This window comes from Marmota flaviventris, chromosome 12 (genome assembly GCF_047511675.1).
Source record: "Marmota flaviventris isolate mMarFla1 chromosome 12, mMarFla1.hap1, whole genome shotgun sequence".
In the NCBI taxonomy this organism is placed as follows: Eukaryota; Metazoa; Chordata; class Mammalia; order Rodentia; family Sciuridae; genus Marmota; species Marmota flaviventris.
Window position 1 is genome coordinate 74,723,327 of NC_092509.1, and position 22,546 is coordinate 74,745,872.

A 22,546-nucleotide genomic window follows, 5' to 3' on the forward strand; every position below is an offset into this window, starting at 1 on the left:
AGCTTCCTGGGCAAGGCTGTGGATCTAGGCTCTGGGTCTGTGTGTTCTTGACCCTTGTCCTGGAGCCCCATGCCCACTGTGTTTGGCGTTGTCATCAAGAGTCCTGGCACGGCACGGCGGTATGGGAACCAGGATGAGAGAGGAAACAGGTTTCAGAGAACACTGTAAGCATGGAGCCAAAGCCAAGGTCCTTTCTGTGCATCTGTCCTGGAATCAGAGAGACAAGTAAATTAAGAAGTAGAGCCGGGAATGAATTCCCAGGAGGAAGAAGGCCAAGTTCTTGCTTCCATCTTCCTTCCCGAAGGAGCAAGAGGACCCTGAGCAAATAAAGACTCAAACTCATCCACAACACTTTTTCTCACCAGAAGCATTTTCAAACACCAAGCAAAGAAAGCTTTATTAACAGAACTACATGTTGACCATGCAGGATTCCACACCTGGAAGGTACACTATATGGGTTGGAGTCGGGTTGGAGTGCTCAGTATTGTAAGACAGGTCTGCAGTTTCATCAGAAGATCTTCCATAACATCCATAATAGTGGCTACTGGTTCAATTTTAAATATCTCACATTGGCATTGGCAGTGAGTAGATATGTCCTTAGTGCCCCTCCAGCCACTCTTAGAATTTAGAGGCTTTGTTTACAGTATGAAAATACATCACCTGCCTTAGTCAGGCTATAAATATAGCCTGGGAATGTTTTTCCATCTCATATTCAAGTCGAAAAATAAATAAGCTCAATAGCAAAAAAATAAATAAATAATTAATAAATAAATATATCTAACAGCAGAAGAGATATTACAAAAATCCTATAAGATTTTGGTCCAAATTAAGATTAGGGACACATAAAGATGACCACATAAGGAAACAACTAATGAATAAATAATCTACACTGTGACCAGCACTAAATTATATGGCAAAGATATCGTGGCTTGGGGTCATGTCTCTGTGGTCCAGGGGACTAGGATGCTTGCTCAGGAGTATTCTCAGCTGCCTCATCACGTCACTCCTATTCTGTCTCCTCCATCCATCGTAGAAGAATGTCTAGTTCCCCCAAAGCCTTCACCACTGCTTCTTGAAGGTCAAGCTGAAAGAGACACACATGGTTAGCAACTCCTCTGGCTTCAGGATTAATTTTCTTCTCTCCCATTGGTAGGTCTGTTGGGAATTCTAAACAGAGCATTCTTTTCAAGACCAAGAGCTTTAAAGAAGTATTATAATCTCAAGTGTCACACGATGAAAGGAAACCATGGAGTCTATCACCCTGGCTTATCATCCCTATTTTTTTACATAGGGAAACTGAGGCCCAGGAGGTACCAGAATTGAAACTCCAACCTAAGTCTCTGATTCACAGAGCTCAAGAATAAGGCTGTTTTAAGAAGTTTGTGTGTGTGTGTGTGTGTGTGTGTTTGTGTGTAAGGACTGCCTACTGTGCACACTTCAATAATAGGCTAATGTGAGGGATGGCCCATGTGACCTTAGAGAGCTCTTAACCTGAGGGCTACAGGATTTCTACCAGCACAACATACATCCCACCCGTCTATGATCTCAGTTCCAACAGCACACTCATCCCAACCAATGCCAAACTCCATACCTTTTCGAAGTGACTCAGAATCTGGCTATATTTCTCCGTTGCTTCTTCCCCACAATGGCATGTCATGCGGGCATGCTGAAAAGGACACAAAGAATGATTTTACTTAAAATTCTAATTTTCTGCCCTTGCCAGTAACATGAGCAGGTGGGAATTATCTTTTACCCACAATCCTGTGAACTCTCATTCCTGTGAAAAATTCCTTTCTGACTTCCTTATTTGGGATTATTAAACTAATCATCTACTAGAAGAGGAAATCAGTGTTTTAGCTTCAAATATAGAGCTCATTGTGTTTTTTTAGAATGAGGCAGTGTTGGAGGCGTTTGTGATTATTGGGCCCTCAGATGGTCTCCCCACACCAGCTCTTGTTTGGAGCTCTTGTTTTGAGTTGCAGAGCAAATCTAATCCCTCATGGGAAGAGAACACTGAATTACAAGGTCCTATTCACCTGACCACAGGATGCATTAAGACACTGTACTCACCTCACCTACAGAAAAGGTATAATTTTGTGGATAATAGGTAATTATCATGAATATCAATTAGCTAGCACTTTTTAGTTTTTAAACTTTAAAAATTACTTTTTGCATATACTCCAAAATCAATGAAACTGAGTTTTTAGAACTAGTCACATAGATGAACAAAGATTATTAGAACTTTTGGACTCAGTTTCTCCATCCATTCAATGAGAGCAGGAAAGAGAACTTGACTGCTAAGTCATTGAAGCTGTGGGCTCAAGATGGATCCTGTCACCCCAAACCCTTACTCACACAAAGCCGGAGGCCCTTCTTGATGGTAAGAAAGGAATTGGCGAGACTGCTGATGTTCCGGAGGGTATTATGGTCAGAGGTCTGGTAGTTTTTGAAAACTCTGTCCAGGTAGAGTCTCAGTAAATGGCGGAGAAGGCAGCACCGAGCTGAAGGCTGCAGAGAAGACAAAAAGACAAAAGTGTTGGTGGGAGGAGGGGAAGGGGCAGACAAGACCAGGGTGATGGAAATGCTCTGGCTTCAGACTTCCTCCCAGAACCCACCTGGGCCAAGCACATACCTTTGTGTCTTGCAAAGACTCGGTCCTCCTTAAGATTCTGATGTCAATGTTTTCATCTTTGGCTTGCTAAATAGAAAGCAAGACAAGAAAAGACAGGTCATCAGCTGCTGCCATGGTCTTAGACACCACAACCTCCCGCTGCCAGGGCCTGGTGGGAGGAATCCTTCTCCAAAGCATTTTAACATTCTGAACTATTGACATTTCTAGGGACGCAGCGTCCTGGTAAGGTGACCCCAGCCCTCCTCTTTTCATGACCACATTGCCAGGGCTGCCAGGAAAGACAGACAAGGAACAAACAGAACAGGCAGGGAGGTGCATGCCTCCCTCACATACCACAGTGTCCCGAATCTTGGAGAAACCGCTTTGTATTTCCTCGAGGTTTGTGGTGATCACACAGCTTCCCAAGTGGAGAGTCTTGAACCCAGTCGAAGGAGCCCAGAGGAGACAAAACACGACAGAGAGAAGACCAAAGGCAAGACGGGAGCCTTTCATCTTATGTCTGGAATCTGGAGACCACGGAAGCTGGGGATTCAAAAGAAAGAAATGTGACTTACTCATTTCCCATCTCATCCTTTAGAAGCCAACCCAGCCACCAGGGACATGCCTCCCCAAGGTGTCCACTGGGGGGCAGAGGAACCAAACAGGCTCATCTGGCTCTAACAGTACTGTTCATTCACACAACTCACTGAGAAAAGCTGTGGAGTCTCCTGCAGAGAAAAGCCTTCAGGTACCTGCTCCAGCCTAAGCGTGGTATGGTACCACAGGTCCCTGGTCCTTTATCCTGTACCTATCCCAGCTCTGCCGTCATTGCCCAACAGGGAAATCTGGAGCCTCAGGTACTCACAGTGAATAGACAGAGGATGACATTTCATGGGAAATGCCAAAACTTGTTTGGGGGAAATGACGTAGATAGATTTCTCTTCCAGGATGCCAGTGTAGCTCACCCTTCTGGTCCCCTTAGACCCTCAGGGAACTGGGGAAAAAAGCAAAATCTCACTAAAGTCATGACTGTGCCACCAAAAATACTTAGGAAAAAATTGTCTGAATTTTTATGGTCACCCACAGGGTAGAAGTGCTTTGCTCTGTCTGGCATTTGTCTGAGATCAAAGTGATTATGGAAGACTAATAGATTCATTTGGCCCCAAAGGCAAATACAAAGTCAATGATTCATAACAGTACTACTGCCAGAGAAAGGAAAGACCTGACAGATGATTGGTGGAATTTCACCTCACATCTCTTGCTGGGAGGAACCCGGGGTTCCCACAGCACCCCCTACAGGAGGAATGTAGTCAGGCACTCCTGGGATGAACCTATAACCATGCTTTCCTGGTCTAGCATCTCAGAAGAGGATAAATGAAGTGATCCCCCCAAAAGGAAAAGAAAGACCATGAGGGAACTGCAGTAAGGCTGCTCAATAAGAGGAAAGTTTATGGTGTCTGTTGAGTTTTGAGATTAAACAAGAATGGCCTGCCGTTAGGGGAAGACAAGCCAGGGTGGAGGGGGACAAGTTCAAGGAGACACCAAAACACTTAGTCATTAAGATAAAGCATACAGTTGGGCATGGTGAGAGACCCTATATCAAAATAAAAAGGGTTGGGGATTTAGCTCAGTGGTAGAGTGACCCTGGGTTCAATCTTCAGTACCACCCCGGCACCAAAGATATGTTAAAGCAATATCAAAATGAATTTAAAATATCTGCAATAAAAAAAAAATACCAAAATCTTAAAAACAGAATCTGACAGTGCCCTGCTGAGCTACTGGAACAAAAGGAAAAATATGCACATCTATACATATGCTTTCACATGTTTTTATGGTTACCTTTTATCTCAAAAACATATGATGAAAATATAATTGATGACTTTTTGTCCCTTGAAACCAGAGAAGGAAAATTATAAGAAATTTGGGGGCATAAATAAAATATTTAATTTAAAATAATGTTGTGAGTTTTAATAAACCTATTACTTAATTTTTCAATATTTTTTCAACTACTTTTAATATTTTGGGAAAATGGCATACATAAAATACAAAAACATGCATACATACACACACATATACACTTGTCTTTCTTTTCACCTTGATTGCCCGGCTTTGGCACAATCCTGATAATCATTAGCATTTACTGAATTCCTCCACTGTGCCAAGCAATATGCTAGACACTTTTTTTTTTATTTGCGACCACCCTAGATATTGCCAAATGTAGGAAAGGCAATAAACCAGAGAAACCCAAAAGTTTCAGAGGGAACCATGGATTTGCAGACAAGAGAACTATGTAGTAAATCCCTTCTCTACAAGTTCGCATCCACGTAGGTTGTCCCGCTTTGCCCAGGGATGTGGGGGTTTCTGAGATATACAAGAATCTTAAAAATGGAAAATAACAGGCAAACTAGAATGAGCTATCCGCCCTGTAACTATGTGACCTTGCACAAATCAACTCATCTCTTTGAGTTTCATTTTCTTAGCCCAAAAATGATGATAATAAAACTTACCCTAGAAACTTATTTCAACATTGAATAATCTGTTGTTCATATACCTAGCACACTATCAGTGATCAATTCATTTTAAGTAGAGATTGATGATAGTTGCCTTAAACTTAAGATATATGTAAAATTACCATAAATTCAACAATTGAGTCAGCATTCATTGAACACCCAGTGTCCTGAATGTTGTTCCTGGTACTGAGTACAGAGATAAACATAGCAGTTTCTTGTCCTTCAAGAGATTGCATCCCCATGGAAAAGGTTCCTTTGGACATGGCCCTCCACATACCTTGGTGAATGACTGGGAAGACCGCGCTGATCTCCAGACCATGCAGAAGGCTCTTACTGGAGCTGCAGAAGAGCTGTTGCTTCAGACTCCTAGGAGTCTGTTTCAAGCTGAGAGGCTCCAGTTATTATATACATGTTACATGAAGGAAGTGAGCTCGTCCAGGTGAGATTTGAAACTCCCACGTAATTTCTCTTTTGGCTTCCAAATTCCTCAAGAGCTAACGTAGTGTAATAGCACCAATACCTTCCTCTTCCAGCAAGGACGGCCTGAAAGGATTAGTGACTACAGATGTGGATAAAGGATGTACCTCATCTGGCCCCGCCTTCCTGTTTGGTAAAATGGTAGTTGGGACAGAGAAGATCTGAATTGCAGAACTGGAAGAGAATTTCAGGGTGTGCCTTTGCCTTCTCCTCTAAATCCAGTTCTTAAACAAGTTTCTCTCCAACTCCTGCTGTTTCTCTTTGCTTTTGCTCTTTCTACCATTGCTTTCCAAAATGGCCACACTTCCTTTTCTCCATTTATCATTAAAGAGGAGATGCCTTTATCCCTGAACTACTCTGGCTTACACCAACTACTCCCTTCTCTGACCTCCAATAGCAGATTTTCCTTTGGCACATGAGAGCATCTGGTTTATGGGCATTAACCTTTTCTCACCATGGCACTGGAAGATTTTCTAAGACAGAAACTAATTATGTAAGATCACACTTCCAGGCAAGGTTAAATTCAAGCACTTGAGACAAATTACAGACAACTATTTTAAAAAGATCAAGATGGTAGAGATTATAATATGTTCCTTTTTTACTTTTCCCCTATTCAGTACCTGAAACTCTGAGCTCTTATATCAGAACCCAGGAATTCTACAGTAAACAGGCTGACTTTGGCACATCCTTTCTGGATTCAGTTTATGAATCTATAAGACGACAGCAGCAGAGTAGATAACACACAATTTCAATTCTGACATTCAATGGTTTATTGCTTTTCCACCTTTGAGATCAGAAAGCTCTTTTTAACATCTCTCAATATTTTCCTAAAGCTCCCGGAAAGTGAAGGTCATGCTTCATAAATATGGCAAATATGCGTGGATATAAATAATCTAAATATCTCTTAAACTATTTAAACTCATGTCTGTTTTTTTTCCCATCAATGGTGCTAGGTAAGTAAACATAAACACCATTTCATCTAAAATTGGGGAATGTGGTCTGACAAGAATACTTGAAGTTTGCATAGGCTGTACTTCTGGCAGTCAATTCTTTTTCATTAACCAGGAAAAAAATGTAATTGCTTTGGATTTTGTTTTGCTTTTGTTTGGTACTGGCCATTGAACTCTGGGGCACTGAGCTATATCCCAGATCTCTTTCGTTTTTAATTTGAAACAGGGTTTCATTAAGTTGCTGAGGCCACCCTTGAACTTGTGATCCTTCTGCTTCAGCCTCCCAAGTCACTGGGATTACAGAAATGTGCCACCATGCCCACCCACGGTTGCTTTGTTTTAGGCTACCTCTAATGGTCAGTTGAACTCAGTAAATGATACCCAATCCTGGTTTTACTTGAATAATCAAGTATCCTCCTTTCCTGTACCAAAATACCATGTTCTTGAGCTAGGGATGTGGCTCAGCAGTAGAGTGCTCACCTAGCATTCTTGTAGCCCTGAGTTTGATCCCCAACACCACACACACACACACACACACACACACACACACAATACTATATTCTTTTAAATTCCTCTGGCTAGATCCCACATCCTGCTGTATCAACACTAATTCAACTCATCTCCTCTACAAAATATTCCCCGCCTCACCCTAAATTCAGCCTTCACTCTAATTTACAAGGCAAATTTGATCTTTCCCACCTTTTCACATCAGTCTTACCTTATATATAGCTTTTTTAATTTATCAAAGTCAAATACAACTTTTTGATCACATGTCTGTGTTTTCTGGTGGCCTGAGAACTCTTTGCTCATCTTGCTCAATGATGACCACTGAATAAACTTATTGATTTATAATTGTTTCCTCTTTATGCTGTGTCCCAAAGCGTGAGCTCCATGATTTAATTTAGGGGACCATAAGCATCTTCTTCAGTAAGGTCTAGATCCCTGTTTCCTCCTGGTAAGGAATTCTATCATAATGGCAAGAATGCTATCAGATGATGTTATCCCTGCCCTGCTGAATCATTAGAGCCTGAAATGACTTTCAGTACACTTAGTCCAATTCCCTCACTTTGTAAATGGGGAAACTACAGTTCAAAGAGGTGAAGGAACTTGCCCTAGGTCACTTGGCTGGTAAGAGGCAGATTTGGCAGTTGAACTCAGTAAGAGTTCATTCCACTGCATTTTGAACTCCTCTCCTATAGCAAATTGCTTCCCTTTAATATGAGACAGGGAGAAAAGTATTTCTTACATCATAGTTCTGGCAGAAGAAATGAGTATTCAATGGAAAGTATGTATAGGGTGTTGACACTCCCAGTGCAAGGGACCAAGAGCCAAGAAACACAACTCTTCCTCCTCCTGTTCCTCCTCCTCCTGCTGCTCCTCCTCCTCCTCCTCCTTCTTCTATTTTTCTTTTTAGGAGGAAAGTTTTATTTTGATTCGTGGTTTCAGAAGTTCAGTCCATGGTCTGCCAACTCCATAGCTCTGGCCCAAGGCGTGGCCGGACATCAAGGTGGACATGGGTGGAGGAAGTGACTCAGGACATGGTAACCAGGAAGTGGAGAGCTAGGAGACCCAATTCGAATACTCATTTCCCCACCAACTTTCAGTGTGACCTTGAGTGACACAGACTACTCCTTATGCTTTTCAGGCATTCAGTATTTCATCAAAAAAAAAAAAATGGGGCTATCCACCTTGCCTGTCTGGTTCACCAAGTTGGCAGGAGGAATATTTATACAAACCTTTAAGTACATAAAGTGATCTTTATCATCCCTTGTGTCTGACAGAATGGATTTTTAATGACATGTTAAACATTATCCAAGTGCCTACATGTGCAAGAAACTGTGCTAAATGTTGTGAGGATTTTACAGGTGTCCAGACAGGTCTCTGGCCCTATATTTACATATAGCCTTTTGTGGAGGATAAGGGTTTTGCCTGTAGAGCCACCAAGAAAGTCACTACTACCCAGAGTATGGAAAGAAATTGCCAAGGAGTGCAGAAGAGGGACCTATTGGCTGAGCCTTGAGTGATGGGTAGAATTGAAATGGGCAAAGATGCTTGGATGGAGGGGGATGAAGAAGGTGGAGTATGTGACAAAGGGCATTCAGAATGGAAATGACCTAAGGTGGCAAAACCCACCATGTCCTTAGGATTGGCAAATGGATTTGCTTGGCTGGAGCTGGGTTTCATGTAGAGGAGCAGTATGTAATCAAGTTAGAAATATGACTATATATCAGCAATGACCAAAAATATCATTCCAAGAATATAAATTAGGATTGGGAAGTCTACAAATCTTAATTTTGGCTCTAGACTTACTTTCACTCCACCAGTTAGTCTTGAGAAATTGGCTTCCCTTCCTCAGCTGTGAATTGTAGGAAAGTAAATAATTTTTAAGTCTTACTGATTCTGTAGGGTTTTTTGATGTTGTTGTTGTTGTTTCCTCCTTGACACAATAGAGAGCCATACAAGGTCTTACAGTGAAGGAGAAAAAATTAAAGCTTTGTACTAACCACGGGCTCTTCAAAGACCACCAGAGCCTGGCACACTGTTGGTTCTCAAGTGGAACAGATGGGGGATGTAGACATGGTAGAGAAGCCAGGGATACATTTCATGTGTACATCAAGTCAACTTGAGAAAGAGGGGTTTCCAAACCGGGGGTTCGTATCTAATCAGTGCCAGTATCATTGTAAAGATAAGCCGGACAGACGGAAGAGGAGAGTCCCTTCTTACAAAACTCAGCCTCCTAAGCAAGCCATTTTTGGGCAGTTAACGATTCTCTAGGCACCAAGAACAAAACTCAGCCACTCCTTTTTCCCCTGCAACACATCCTGAGTGTGCAGCCCAGGGTTTTGCATATCTGGGACATCCCAGCTGCTAATATCTGGGCTTCCTGCCCAGTTGCATCACTTTGCAGGGAAGTGCACAGGCCTTGGGGTTCTGCTGGAGGAAGAGCCTGGGCTCACAGGCAGGCAGGTAGAAGAAGCCTTAGCCACACCCAGATTGGCAGCACTGGGAATTTTTCCCACAGCCCCTGCAGGAGGCAGACAGGGTGGGGGTGAGCGGAGCAGCTAACTCTACCAGCAGTGTACACTTTTCAGTTCCCTGTCCCGGAAGCTGCTGGCATGGGTGGTGTCATTTCCCTTTCCTGTGCTTTTTTTTTTTTTTTTCCTATTGTGCTCTGCTTTAACCGGCTCAACTTGCTGCCACTCTTTCTACCAAGAGTTCCTCCGGACACAGCTGAGCTCCCAGAGTTGGCTAACTCCCTTCACCAAGCTGCTTGTGAAGGGGAGCCCTAGACAAGGAGTTAGGACCAAAAAGCTAGATAAAGCCTTGAATTCAATTTCCCCAGCTAGGAAATTCTTTTCCTTCTAATTTTGCAAACAAACATGGAGAATCTCTTAGGTGCAGACACTGAGCTGCATCAACCCAAAGTGGTACAAACATGATCTCTTGGTCCTCCAATAGAACCTCAGAGCATTGTGAAGCCTTTGATGCCAGAGTTCTTAACCTGGGAGGAAAAAATGGGAAGAAACCACATCTTTTCACAAGTACCTAATCAAAATTCAACATTTTTTTTAGTTTTGAGGATAGCAGCAAATACAAACCACAGACACATTAGCAGTCACTGATGGAAATCACAAATATTTTTATATCTCATTATAGTTTTTCACATGTCTTAAAATGTAATTTGTATTCATCGCTACTTAGAAATGCTGCTAGATCATGTTAACAAAGAAACATTTATTCATAATCTACTTGTAATTTCTATATTTTCATAGCTATATTTCAATATGTTGGTTTCATAATCTTTTCTCTTTTATGCATTCATAAAAATTATTCTGCCAGGCATGGTGATGCATGCCTGTAATCCTAGTGACCCAGGAGGCTGAGGCAGGAGGATTGCAAGTTCAAGGTCAATTTAGCAAATTAGCAAGACCCTGTCTCAAAAAAGGGCTGGGTGGGGGAGGCTGAGGATGTAGCTCGGTGGTCCAGCGCCCCTGGGTTCAATCCCCAGGATCAAAAAATAAAATAAAAATTATTCTTAGCAGAGTTCCTAAGTTTCACTGGTGTGCCAAAGAAGCCCATGACACACAGAAGGTTAAGAATCCTTGTTGCGACAGCAGAGGAAAGACCCATGTTATGGTGACCACACATAACCAGGTGAGTCAGAGTCTGAAAAGAAAGAAGGTATTTATGGAGAAGATGGGATAGAAAAATTGAGAGTCCATATACTGGCTTTTGGGTGGAAAGAGGGAGTTGTGCCTAGAGACAAAGATGGCTAACAAGTTTTCTTAGAGAAAGTGTGGGTTGAGCAAGCCATTGAAGAACTCAGGGCTCTGTGAGCTTTGGGGATGGAGAGACTATGTCAGTGTCAGAAGGACTCTTACTTCTATGGCAAGGAAAGAGGGAGCAAAATTCTTAAGACCAGAGGGTGCTTCTGTAGCCATACCTAAGGGACACTGCCCCTGCAGGTATTGGGTGAGGTTCAGGGCAGGTATTGAAGAAGGTTGAAAGGGGCCCAACTGCAATCAACTGTGAACACCAGAGTTGCAATGACATTTTCCATTCCTAAAAAATCTATGACTGCTTTTCTTTGGTAACCTGCTAAATCCAGAATCCAGACTCCAAATCAACATCATACACATCCATCCCAGGAGCTCAAGAGACTTGCTGATTCACAAGCTTCCCATTGTTTCTAGCCACTTGGTTGTCTCAATGTGACCACCTCAGGGGTTACCAAAGGGACAATCCCTGTACAGTGCCTCAGGGGCATCTCATCTACATTTGTACCTTGTTCTTCATGGCCACCTGTGGGGGGTGTTTTGGAGACACTGGGGAGAGGAGGAAGAAGAAGTCAGTACCTCTTGAGTTCTTTCTCCTCCCTCACAGGGTTGCTAGTTGAAAAAAGCCAAGGATTCCCTGCCCCTATGGGAAGGTGTTACTGCTGCTACTGGCCTTGTTGGGACATACCTGGGATTACAGGTCTCCCAAGTGAGTAGGGGCCAAGTTAACCACATCTCAGAAACCTGATCAGCCCAGGGGGTCAGGTGGAAGAGCTGAACTTCAACCTTCAGGATGCAGAAAGAAGGAGCGTGAAGACCACAGTCTGGGGAAAAATGGAAACCAAAGCCAAGAAGACCAGATAGAAGGGAAAAATAAGTTCTTGCTATGAGTTAGAAATTAGGAAGATAGAATAAGAGGGAGAAGTTCCAAGAGAGTAAGAGAGCATCCAAGAGATCTCCCAAAGCCACAGGCTTCCTCCAAGAGGGCACTGCCTGCACAGCTGGAGAGCCCCTTACTACACACACACACACACACACACACACACACACACACACACATTTAAGAAGAAAGCTGTCCTCAAACAACTGTGTTTTATGGGAAATGAGATAAGAAAATTTGAGACTCAATAAATAGTAACAGACATCACTTTTTTAATGAGTATCTGCTACCATCAGGCACTGTACAAAAATCTTAAATCCTCATAAAGTGTCATAATCAAATCTCTCCTTCACTGTGCAGATAAGGAAACTGAAGCCTAGGTTCAGTAAGATCACTCAGTAGGTGGCAGAGCATGAGTTCACACCAAGCCTATTCTCTTTCCCACTTGGCCAAACGTCCAGGCAATTAAAAAAAAAAAAAAAACAGTAGTCTTGAACCTGTGTAGCTATTAGAGGTTTGCTCTGGAAGATGAAAGGAGGCTCGAGTGTTCCCGAGGAGGAGCCCAGGCTTTCAGCTGGGCTGGGAACATTGTGTGACACATTCAGAAGCCAGCCTCTGCTCCTTTGCTCTGTGTTGGTCAATAAATCTGTGTGCAACTTCAGAGGCTTGTTCTAGTAAGTCCAGACCCCTTTTGATGTATCTGGGTTTGATTATCTGCATTGCTGTCATTCAACTCAGTAACCTGGGCCCTGGGTTATATAACCTTGGCCAGAACAAGGCGATATTCCCCCATAACCGGAGGAAAAAGCACCAGGACCAGGAAGACAGGGCCTGGACTCACCTTCTAGATCAGCTGTCCCTTAGCCATGAGGCCTTGGGCAAGTCCCCCACCTCTCTGAGTCTCATACATCTTAACTGACCCCATGGGGACAAGATCTTCAACCTCCTTGGAGGCTTGACAAGATCCTGCCTGTAAACTGCCTGGTGCAGCCCTGACAGATGGGGTGGATTCCTTCCCCTTGCACCTTAGCAGTTAAGGATGAGCTCTAGATTTTTCAGGATCTCTTCCAGTGGCTGATAAAGGACTTAGAAGGTGAGGTTTGGGAGAGAATTTTATACTGGGTTCTTTAGCAGGTATTTTTTTCTTAAGCATCAGATTTGAGAAGGGGGGAAAAAAACCAATTCTGTGGCAGGCCCACTGTATACTTAAGAAAGAGTCAGGATATGCTCTTCAAGCCTCAAAGGAAAGAAATAACAGGTAGACAGTGGGAAGACACACAGAGAGAGAGAGAGAGAGAGAGAGAGAGAGAGAGAGAGAGAGAGAGAGATTCAGGAGTTTCAAGTAAAATGAGTCAAGGTCAGAGAGGGAGAGCTCTCTCCTCCAATGTCTCCTCCCCCTCCTCTTCCTTCGTTACCAGCCCTTCTTCCACCAGTGACAATGACAGTATTTCTTTTTGGCAGACATAGCTCTTATGCCAGTAAATCTTCTTTTCCCAGCATCTAATCACTCAAGCAAGATGCCTGGCCACATACCATCATGGTGGAGGGCCCAGGCTTTGGGGTAGGATGCCTTGAGTTGAACTCTAGTTCCACAACGAGCTACATGGCCATAGGTATATTATTGAACCTTACTAAGCTTCAGACTTCTTCACTTGGGTCATGAGGTTTGTTGATCACTTCTACTTTATAGGATTAACATTCAGAGTGATAGGGAAAATGTAAGTTAAGGTTTCACCTCAGTACCTGCCCCATAATGAGTATTCAACATGTTTACATCGTTGTTGAAATTTTAGTTTCTTCTGAGACCAGGTAGCCTGGATTGGAAGCCTGAATCTGCTCCTTAGGAGCAGTGTGAATTTAGATGAATTACTTAACCTCTCTATGCCAACTTCCTCCTTAGGGTTGGCTGATCTGTACTACCAGCATTTAGGAGGGGACCTTTTTCATTTTATTCCATTCTTAAAACTTCTATAGAGTTGTTGGTAGAACTAAAGGAAATATAATTTAGACTATAATATTCTTTTTTATGTATATTTCTTAGGCCATTGCCTGGAATATAAAAAGCACTATATAAATATTTACTATTATTGTTGTTTTCTTTCATCCAAATAAGGTACTCAAACATTGTGAATTCAACACCTACTAAATGCCAGGCAACAAACAAGCCAAACTGCTCCTATACTCATAGAGCTTCCACTCAAGTGAGAAACAGATGATAAACAATATAGGAAGCTAGGAAAACAGGAAAGGGATGTAGGTTTTACTGAAGGTGGAAATGGGATGGGGTAGTTTTGCTCAAATAGCACAACTCCAATGGCAGGGTACAAGTTGGGCAGGGGTTTGGGAAGTACACCCAGGCTGTCTAAAAGATGGCCAATGCTGGAATTGCCGTCATCCAGCCATCTCCATGTGAATGCCATCCAAGTTCTCCTTGGAAAGCGTGGATCCTCTGCCAACAAACTTCCACCTTCTTAATAGCCTATGAAGCCCATGAAAAAAAATTAAATTTCTACCTCAGTTTGCAAATGTGCAAGTCCTACAATAAGAACAGGTCCAGGACCCTGGAGGAACACAAAGTAGATGGGAATGGTTGTCACAGTGAGCCTAGGAAAGCAGTAGGGGACTGTTAGAAGTGGAATGGAGGCACCATCTTAATAACTCTTAATGATTTTAAATTATCCTATAGGGTAGATAGTCGGGGGGTCACGGTCCACATTACAAGTAAGGTCCCAAGAAATATGTTGGCTTGTCCCAGGCAGTTCATAGTAAGATCACTAAGTGGCTCTGGGTTGGCCTTGCCTGCACTACACCTCACAGCCTCCTACTCTGCTGAGGTTGTTCTTAACCTCACTGGATGCCCACAGGGACACTCTGAGTCTGCCACTGGTATCTGCATTTTATAGGAGAAGACGCTGAGACTTGGAGACGTTAAGATCTGTGTTCCAAGTCACAGAGCTCCAAACCAGGTCTGCTGACTTGGGAGGCCTGGCTCTCTCCACGACAGCATGCACTGTGAGAGCGCGTTCTCAGGCAGAAATGAAGAAAGGTTGTTTCAACCAGCCGGTTACAGTATGTCACTGCCCAGGATGACACATGTAAAGGACTTAGCCCCTTAGCACTGAGCTTGATGCTCACTAGATGTCAGTTTTATGTTCTCCTCATTATTAAAGATGGGTATTTGTTCTGAGTCATCTGTGGACTGTCCACCTAGAAGTGGACACTCTGCCCAGGGTGCACCATGCCTGTGTGCAGTATTTGTTTAGGTATGTCACCGTGACAATCATCCCTTGGTCAGAAAGGTACTTTCCCCAGCCCAACACATACTCCCTTGGAGAATGGATTAGGATCAGAGAAGATATAGCTAGGCTGGGAACAGTAAGAAAGAAGGACCAGAGAAAGACAAAATCAGAGTGACAGAGGGAAGACAGATAAAATAAGAGACTCAGAAATGGAGGGATGTGGAGGAACAGTCAGTGGTCACAGGCCCTCTGTCCCAACTTCTTGATCTTTACATGGAAGAAAGGGTGGAATGAAGAGCTTTGAGACCCAGTGCTCTGGTGGATGTGGTTTGAGGATACCTCTCATGGTTTCATGGGTTTGAGGTCCTCAGTATGGCAATGTGAGAGGAGGTAAGACCTTTAAAAGGTGGGGCCTAGTGAAACTCTTCAGTCATTGAAGGCTCTACCCTCAGAATGAATGAAGGTGGTTCTCATGGAAACTGAGTTAGTTTTTGAGAAAGAAAGTTGTTTAGAGTAAACCCAACCCCTGAAGCACTCCCTGGCTTCCTGTCTGAAGATGCAATGTCTTCCCCCACCTCAGGCTCCCTCCATCTTGATCTGTCATGAAGTACTCCCCAGAGCAGAGCCAACGCCAGTTCCGTGCCCCTGAGCCTACAGAGCCCTCAAACCTACAGAACCAGGAGCTAAATAAACCTTTTCTTTATAAAAGTTACCCAGCCTCAGGTATTTTCTTTTTTTTAATTTTAATTTTTTATTGTTGGTTGTTCAAAACATTACAAATTTCTTGACATATCATATTCCACACTTTGATTCAAGTGGGTTATGAACTCCCACCTTCACCCCATACACAGATTGCAGAATCACCTCAGTTACACATCCATTGATTTACATATTGCCATACTAGTGTCTGTTGTGCTCCGCTGCCTTTCCCATCCTCCACCCTCCACCCTCCCCACCTCTCCCCTCCCCTCCCCTCCTCTCTCTCTACCCCCTCCACTGTATAACCCTGAGGGTCTCCTTCCATTACCATGCAATTTCCCTTCTCTCTCCCTTTCCCTCCCACCTCTCATCCCTGTTAAATGTTAATCTTCTTCTCCTGCTCTTCGTCCCTACTCTGTTCTTAGTTACTCTCCTTATATCAAAGAAGACATTTGGCATTTGTTTTTTAGGGATTGGCTAGCTTCACTTAGCATAATCTGCTCTAATGCCATCCATTTCCCTGCAAATTCTATGATTTTGTCATTTTTTAATGCAGAGTAATACTCCATTGTGTATAAATGCCACATTTTTTTTATCCATTCGTCTATTGAAGGGCATCTAGGTTGGTTCCACAGTCTTGCTATTGTGAATTGTGCTGCTATGAACATCGATGTAGCAGTGTCCCTGTAGCATGCTCTTTTTAGGTCTTTAGGGAATAGACGAAGAAGGGGAATAGCTGGGTCAAATGGTGGCTCCATTCCCAGCTTTCCAAGAAATCTCCATACTGCTTTCCAAATTGGCTGCACCAATCTGCAGTCCCACCAGCAATGTACAAGTGTACCCTTTTCCCCACATCCTCGCCAGCACTTGTTGTTGTTTGACTTCATAATGGCTGCCAATCTTACTGGAGTGAGATGGTATCTTAGGGTGGTTTTGATTTGCATTTCTCTGACAGCTAGAGATGGTGAGCATTTTTTCATGTACTTGTTGTTTGACTGTATGTCCTCCTCTGAGAAGTGTCTGTTCAGGTCCTTGGCCCATTTGTTGATTGGGTTGTTTGTTCTCTTATTGTCTAATTTTTTGAGTTCTTTGTATACTCTGGATATTAGGGCTCTTCCCTTTTCAGGTATTTTCTTACAGAAAAAAAATGAAGTCCTATACCCAGTTTTGAATACTTTTCTGTACTAATTTGTTTTGAGCCCTGGGTAAATTCTTATCCCCCCAAGACCTCAGCTTCCCCATCTTTTATGTTCTTCCAGATCTCTTTGATTTCTAATGTCTCATTTATGGTTCCTTGACAGACTGTCCCTGAATCAGAAGACATTTGCACTTACTGGTAAAGCATGGAGTTTATTCAGAAATGTCAGTTGGTACAATATGTACTACGAGACCCTTCAGCTCAACATCACAGACATGGGATACACAACTTCACAATAAATTAGTGGGGAGCCAACCCTCTCCTTCCAGGATAGCTGTTGGGACCTTTCAACAGACATATTTCATTATAAATACCAGGGTAGGCTATTTGGCTACTTTCATGTGTGATTAGACAGCCTGAGACCAGCCAGTGGGACTTCCAGCTGTAGGGTGAGATCTGCTTGAACCCAGGTTTTCCCTGCAAGGCCCCAGCCCCGGGACAGAATTCCACATCAGTAGGGAGGTCCATTGAAAGGACCCTCATTTGGATAAACATGGATGTCTTCCCCATCTCACTCCCCTTCAAAGTCGGCTGTGTCCCATAAGAGTCCTCGCAGGGGTATTTGTCCCCGGATAATTAGATGGGCCCCTCGTGTCAAGCAGCAGAAGTTTCCTGATGATTCTTGCCAATCCAGGCTAGAAAGACATTGAGTTCTCCCAGGGACTTAACAGCGGCAGACGGGACCTCCAGCTGAAAACAATGAAATCATCATGAAGGTGACATTTATAGACGTGCCAAAGTGTGCGAATCACTTTTCCCACTTTCTGGTCCTCATGGGTTTTCTTTTTATTTGCCCAATGTATTTGCATGGCAACCAAAATTTTGTTTCCACCATTTATTGGTTAATTTCATGTCAACTCCTTACGCACAAAGTAAGAAGTACTCCATTCTTTCCCCCTTGTCCCCCTACCCCATTTCTCATAGGAAAAATTCCCTTTACTGTTTAGGTCTTCTGTTTATTTTCTTTTCGTATCAGCTTGCTTTGGTATTTTTGTTCTTCCAGGAAGCCTTGGTCCCCTCTGTGATTGCTGGTGGGTATGGAGAACATGTTGTCTCCATTTGATACAGCAAAGCCCTGAAGCCCGTATGGGTGAGTGCCTTGCCCCACGTCATTTGGACAGTTAGCAAGAGTCAAATTAAAATACAGCTTCCATTCCTCCTCCTCACAGACCAGGAGGTGGCAAGATCTAATGGCACATCCATTGGAGTCATCCAAGGTGGGACCAAATCCCACCACCACTACTTTGCTGCAGGGCGACCTTCACTGAGTAACTTAACCTGTTTGTGCCTTGATTTTCTAATTTATCAATGGTAGATAATACTCGTAGCATTTCTGTGAGGATCCATGAGCCAACACTTATAGTGGGCTTAGGACGATACCTGGCTTGTGGTAACAGCCACTTGACTCAGCTTTTTCTAGAAATCTGTCTATCCAGTGGTGCCTGTCCCCAAAGTAGCAGAGCTCTGAATGGACCCCAACCTCCTTGCTCTCCAAAGCATCAACATCATTTGGGAGTGTGGTTAGAAGGCAGAAATCCAGGCCTCACTGCAGACCCACACAACCAGAATCTGCCCTTCAGTAAGATCATCCAGTGATGCATCAAGAAGCCCCGTCTCTTCATTGACACCTGCATGAGAAGTGCCAGGTGTTTCTTGCACACAGAACACCATGGCAGGAGTGACCACCAGGTCACCATGCAGGTAGCACATGTCATGCCTAGCAGTGCAGGACCCGCTGCCCACCTTTGCTCCCTCTGCATCACCCCCATCTTACACAGCGTGTGCTTTCTTCAAATCAGGACACAGGTCAGTCCTGCTATGAAAGGGTTCTAAGAAAATGGTAGAGGGATGGTGGAAAAGGGAACTAGCCAATTAGCCCTCCCCTCCATCCTCCCAGATCTTACCTGATCATAGTTGTCATGGATGATTTTGGTGGCATTGGTGGCTTCCTGACTACATCGACATTGTCTCTGCACCTGCTGTGATACAATGTGGCGCCTATCAGAGAACCTTTCCACCCTGTCCAGCTCTTACACCACCTCCCCACAAGAAAAGTGACATTCTTCCTCTCTCCCACAGAGAAAGTCAGTGGGAGGTGAGTGAATTATTATATAGTCTCCTGGAGCAGCCAGAGGACAATAGGGCTTGTTTGTGGACTTAGCCTGCATTTGACCATGGCTTTTGCTTTTTCTGGATTTACAGCCCACAGATAGCACCAACAGAGCTCCTGTATCTACCCTGTCACCACTCTCTGAGTACAGCAATCCTACACTTGTTATAGGTTAATTAATTAAGTAGCTGTTTAAATGTATCCATTTGATTTCATTATTGCAGGACAGGACCAGATCATTTCCTCCTTCTAACGATTTGAGAACCTAAGGCAGGGAAAGGCAAAGCCATCTGCCATATCACACAAGAAATCATCAGCAGGGAAGGGACAGAACCCAGGTTTTCTCCAGGTCTAAGTTTTCATTGGTTAGTTTTGGTTTTGATTTTAATAGATCCCAATAAACTTACAGGTGACCCTTAGACGTAGTCTATACCAAGAAGCTGTTCAGCGGTCACCTGGTACGGAAACCCCAAAGGATCAAAAACGAAAAGACTAAGGGGTGCACTTGTAGTAAAACTAGAATCTTGGCCCCGGCTTTCTCACAGACCACTTAAGAAATATTTGCACATAAGTTGGTCACCCCAGGAGGATTGCCCATGAGGACACTGTCAGATGAGGTGTCAGGAAGCAGGAAACACTGGAAAGGAGTGACCACTGGAAGAGGTTCCTGATTCTCTGCATGGACCACAGGGCAGGGAATTTCCCGTGGTTCCAGAAGCCCAACCAGAGGCCAGCTGGAGTCAGCTTGTCCCAGCCCCTCCCTGGGCAGACCAGGACCAGATGCCTGGAGTCCTGAGGTGCTAACTCACACATTGCTGCAGAGTTTTCTGCATGTAGAGGAAGGAGTTGGCAATGCTGCTGATTTTTCTCAAGATTTGGGGGTCCGACTCCTGATGATCCTTGAATACCCTGTCCACGTAGAATGCCAGGAGGTTCTTGGTCACACAGCACACATCTAAAGGCTACAGACACAAATCAGAGATGCTCTAATTTGGTTATCTTAGAGACCAAAGCAGTCCATTTGAGTAGGGGCAGCAAGAAGCAAGAGAACTAAAAAATCATTTTTTTTAAATCCATCCATTCTACCATAGCAAAGTCACTTAGGAGGAAACTGGTGAGAAGAGGAGAGATTCTAGCTTCTCCCTCTTTCTGAACAGCCAGGAGTAATATTAACAAAAGTTGGGGCGCAGAATCCAATCTTAGACTAGAATTCTTTCTACAGCATCCCCAACATATCCTCACCAAGTTCTATTTAAATTCTTCCAGAAATAAGGTGTCTCCCTTTTAAAAGAACTGAAGGCAGAGCAGCTTTCTTGACAAGTACTTCCTTGTATCACCAGAGGCTCCGCCACATTTCCCATCCTTCAATATTCTTGGCTACGCTGTGTTCATCCTTGCTGGGAGCCATTAGCCAAGTAGGTATGACAATTTCCTTGCCAGCGTACCCCATGTTGCAGTGACATTGAATGTAGGTGACCTTGCTCAAGGACCAAGGCGGATTAGGGCGTTCCCGGTTTAGGTTCCAGGTTTAAGGTTTAAGATTATTCCTGCTGGGAATAGGGCGTATCCTGCTGCTTGAGTTCCCCTTGAGTTCTCACGGGATTCAGTCAGTATATTTTGGAGATAGATGCCCAGTGGAGGTGGATTTGGGCAGAGAACGTGGATTTGGGCAGAGAACGTGGATTTGGGCAGAGAACGTGGATTTCCCCAGAACGTGATTGTAGACGGCTGGTGTGAGTTTGGGAATAAAGAGTTGCTGTTTGAATCTACAAGCTGTGTGGTGGCTCGTGATTGTGTGCCCAGCCAGACTGCGGCATTTGTGCATATATAGCAGGATCATATTCAATTTGTTGCCGTTGACCCTCATAAGGTCCTTTTCCTAACAACATATCTAGATTTCTTTGAGGGTAACCGGCTGCTGCATTTCGCCTAGCTGTCTCCGTGCAAAATTCCTCATTGGCAACCTTCCATAACAAATATTGTCCTCCATTTAGTACAGATTTACACATGCTAGCCCAATCTGCTGGCGTCATGTCCAAGTTAGTAATGGACTCGACCATGCTTACCGTGAAGGGAGCTTGGGGACCATAGGTTGTTACAGCCTCCTTTTACTGCTTCACTGTTTTAAAATCTAAAGCACGGTGAATTCGCTGCCCTCCTGCCTGTTCAAGTACAGGGCATGCTAATCTTTGAGGTCCTGTCTCAGGATCCCATTTATCAACTACGGGGTTTGAGGGCCACTCAGCTGTCTCCATAGGTGGGGCTGTTGGTTGAATTACGCCCTCTTGTGATAAAACGGAGTTAGTAACAGCCTCCTGTTGTGGCCTTTTTCCTAACAACCCCTTTTCCTTTAAATTTTCTTCCTCTGTCTGACTAGCTCGAGAGACCTTCTCTTTTGTTTGATGCGGCATTTGTGCCCAGCCAGACTGTGGCACATCCTCACCACCCTGCTCTGGACCACACTGCTGAACTCTTCCAGTTTGTCTTTTTAAGCCACAGGGATCATTGGAATGGGGCTGAGATTTGCAAGAATGGAGATTGATAGCTGTGGATATGGGTACATCTGGGTAGGTCTGTGGCCTGCAGAATGCAGATCTGTCCTAGAAAGGGCTCCTAAATCAGCAGACACAGCCCAGAGAAGCTGGCAGGACAGTGTCTCCTGGTAGCAATTTGCTCTCTGCCCTGCCAGCAAATTACTCTGCAGATTTACAGCTCAGTCTAAGAAGGGTGTGGTCCCCCAGAGGGACAGCACAGCACATCTATCTCCAGTAGCATTAAAGCAGTAAAAGCCTCCTTGGCCCCAGGGCAGCTTTTCCTAGATTGCGGTAAAGCCTACTGCTACACAAAGCCTTTCCTTCTTCCACTCTTACTGGGTCCCTTAACCAGATGCGCAAAAATTACACACCTCTGTATTCTCAAATATTGTGGCATTAGAAAAGAGCACAGAAAAAAAAGAGAGAAAGGGGAAAAATAAGGGGTACATTAAAGATTTGATGACTTTCCTTATTCCACATCGAATATTTCCAGCCTTCAGAGGAGAAAGAACCTAGAGATGGAAGCATAAACTTGGGGTCTATTACTGACTCAGCCACTAACTTGTCATTCTCCCTTTCAAGGTCTCGATTTCTTTGTAGTATGTCATCCCTGGAAAACACTGGATCTTTCTAGAATGCATTCAAGGTCTAAAATTGTTCACTATAAAGGTTCTTTCCATGAAGTGGGTGATCCACAGCTGGGTTGATGGCAGGACTAATTTTGCTGTCTCCAGTTGCCACCAGAAAGCACATTTACCAGACTGTCTTTGTAATATACTGTGTGATAAGATAGTTTTTGTCTCCAAAACCTTCTGTAACTATTGCCTCTCTTATAAAGCCTCTCTTGGCATCTTATAAAGCCAAGGACATTATGCAATGACTCACCTCACCCCATCTGCATGTCCTTGCATCACAACCTGGTCACCTCACTTTCCTAAGCACACGTGTCCACCTTCATTGATCTTCCACCTGCCCTCCCACATTCCCCAAATACCTTCTTCTCTTTTACCCACTCATCTACAAATTTCTCAGCTTTTAAACCACCGTGTTTATGTTTTCAT

At 43.8% G+C, this 22,546-nt stretch overlaps 2 protein-coding genes across 3 annotated transcripts in view; both read right to left on the bottom strand.

Annotated features, from left to right (window-relative positions):
* Positions 1–1,006: 1,006 nt before the first annotated feature.
* Positions 1,007–3,443, bottom strand: Il20 (interleukin 20). Of its 2 annotated transcripts, XM_027934816.3 has the most exons (5): positions 2,966–3,443; positions 2,633–2,698; positions 2,356–2,508; positions 1,592–1,666; positions 1,007–1,084 (listed from the first exon to the last, which is right to left on the bottom strand). In XM_027934816.3, the coding sequence occupies exons 1-5, from the start codon at positions 3,200–3,202 to the stop codon at positions 1,007–1,009; spliced, it is 609 nt and encodes a 202-aa protein (XP_027790617.2). In that variant the 5' UTR covers positions 3,203–3,443. The 2 variants fall into 2 exon arrangements, with proteins under 2 accessions (XP_027790617.2, XP_027790618.2); XM_027934817.3 differs by lacking the exon at positions 1,592–1,666.
* Positions 3,444–17,099: 13,656 nt separating this feature from the next.
* Positions 17,100–22,546, bottom strand: part of Il19 (interleukin 19) — a 29,004-nt gene continuing 23,557 nt past the window's right edge. The window contains exons 4-6 of the mRNA XM_027934629.3: positions 19,761–19,913; positions 18,746–18,820; positions 17,100–17,531 (exon numbers count right to left, since the gene is read on the bottom strand). Coding sequence (XP_027790430.1) covers positions 17,436–17,531; positions 18,746–18,820; positions 19,761–19,913 — 324 coding nt within the window. The 3' untranslated portion in view covers positions 17,100–17,435. The remainder of the gene's footprint in view (positions 17,532–18,745; positions 18,821–19,760; positions 19,914–22,546) is intronic.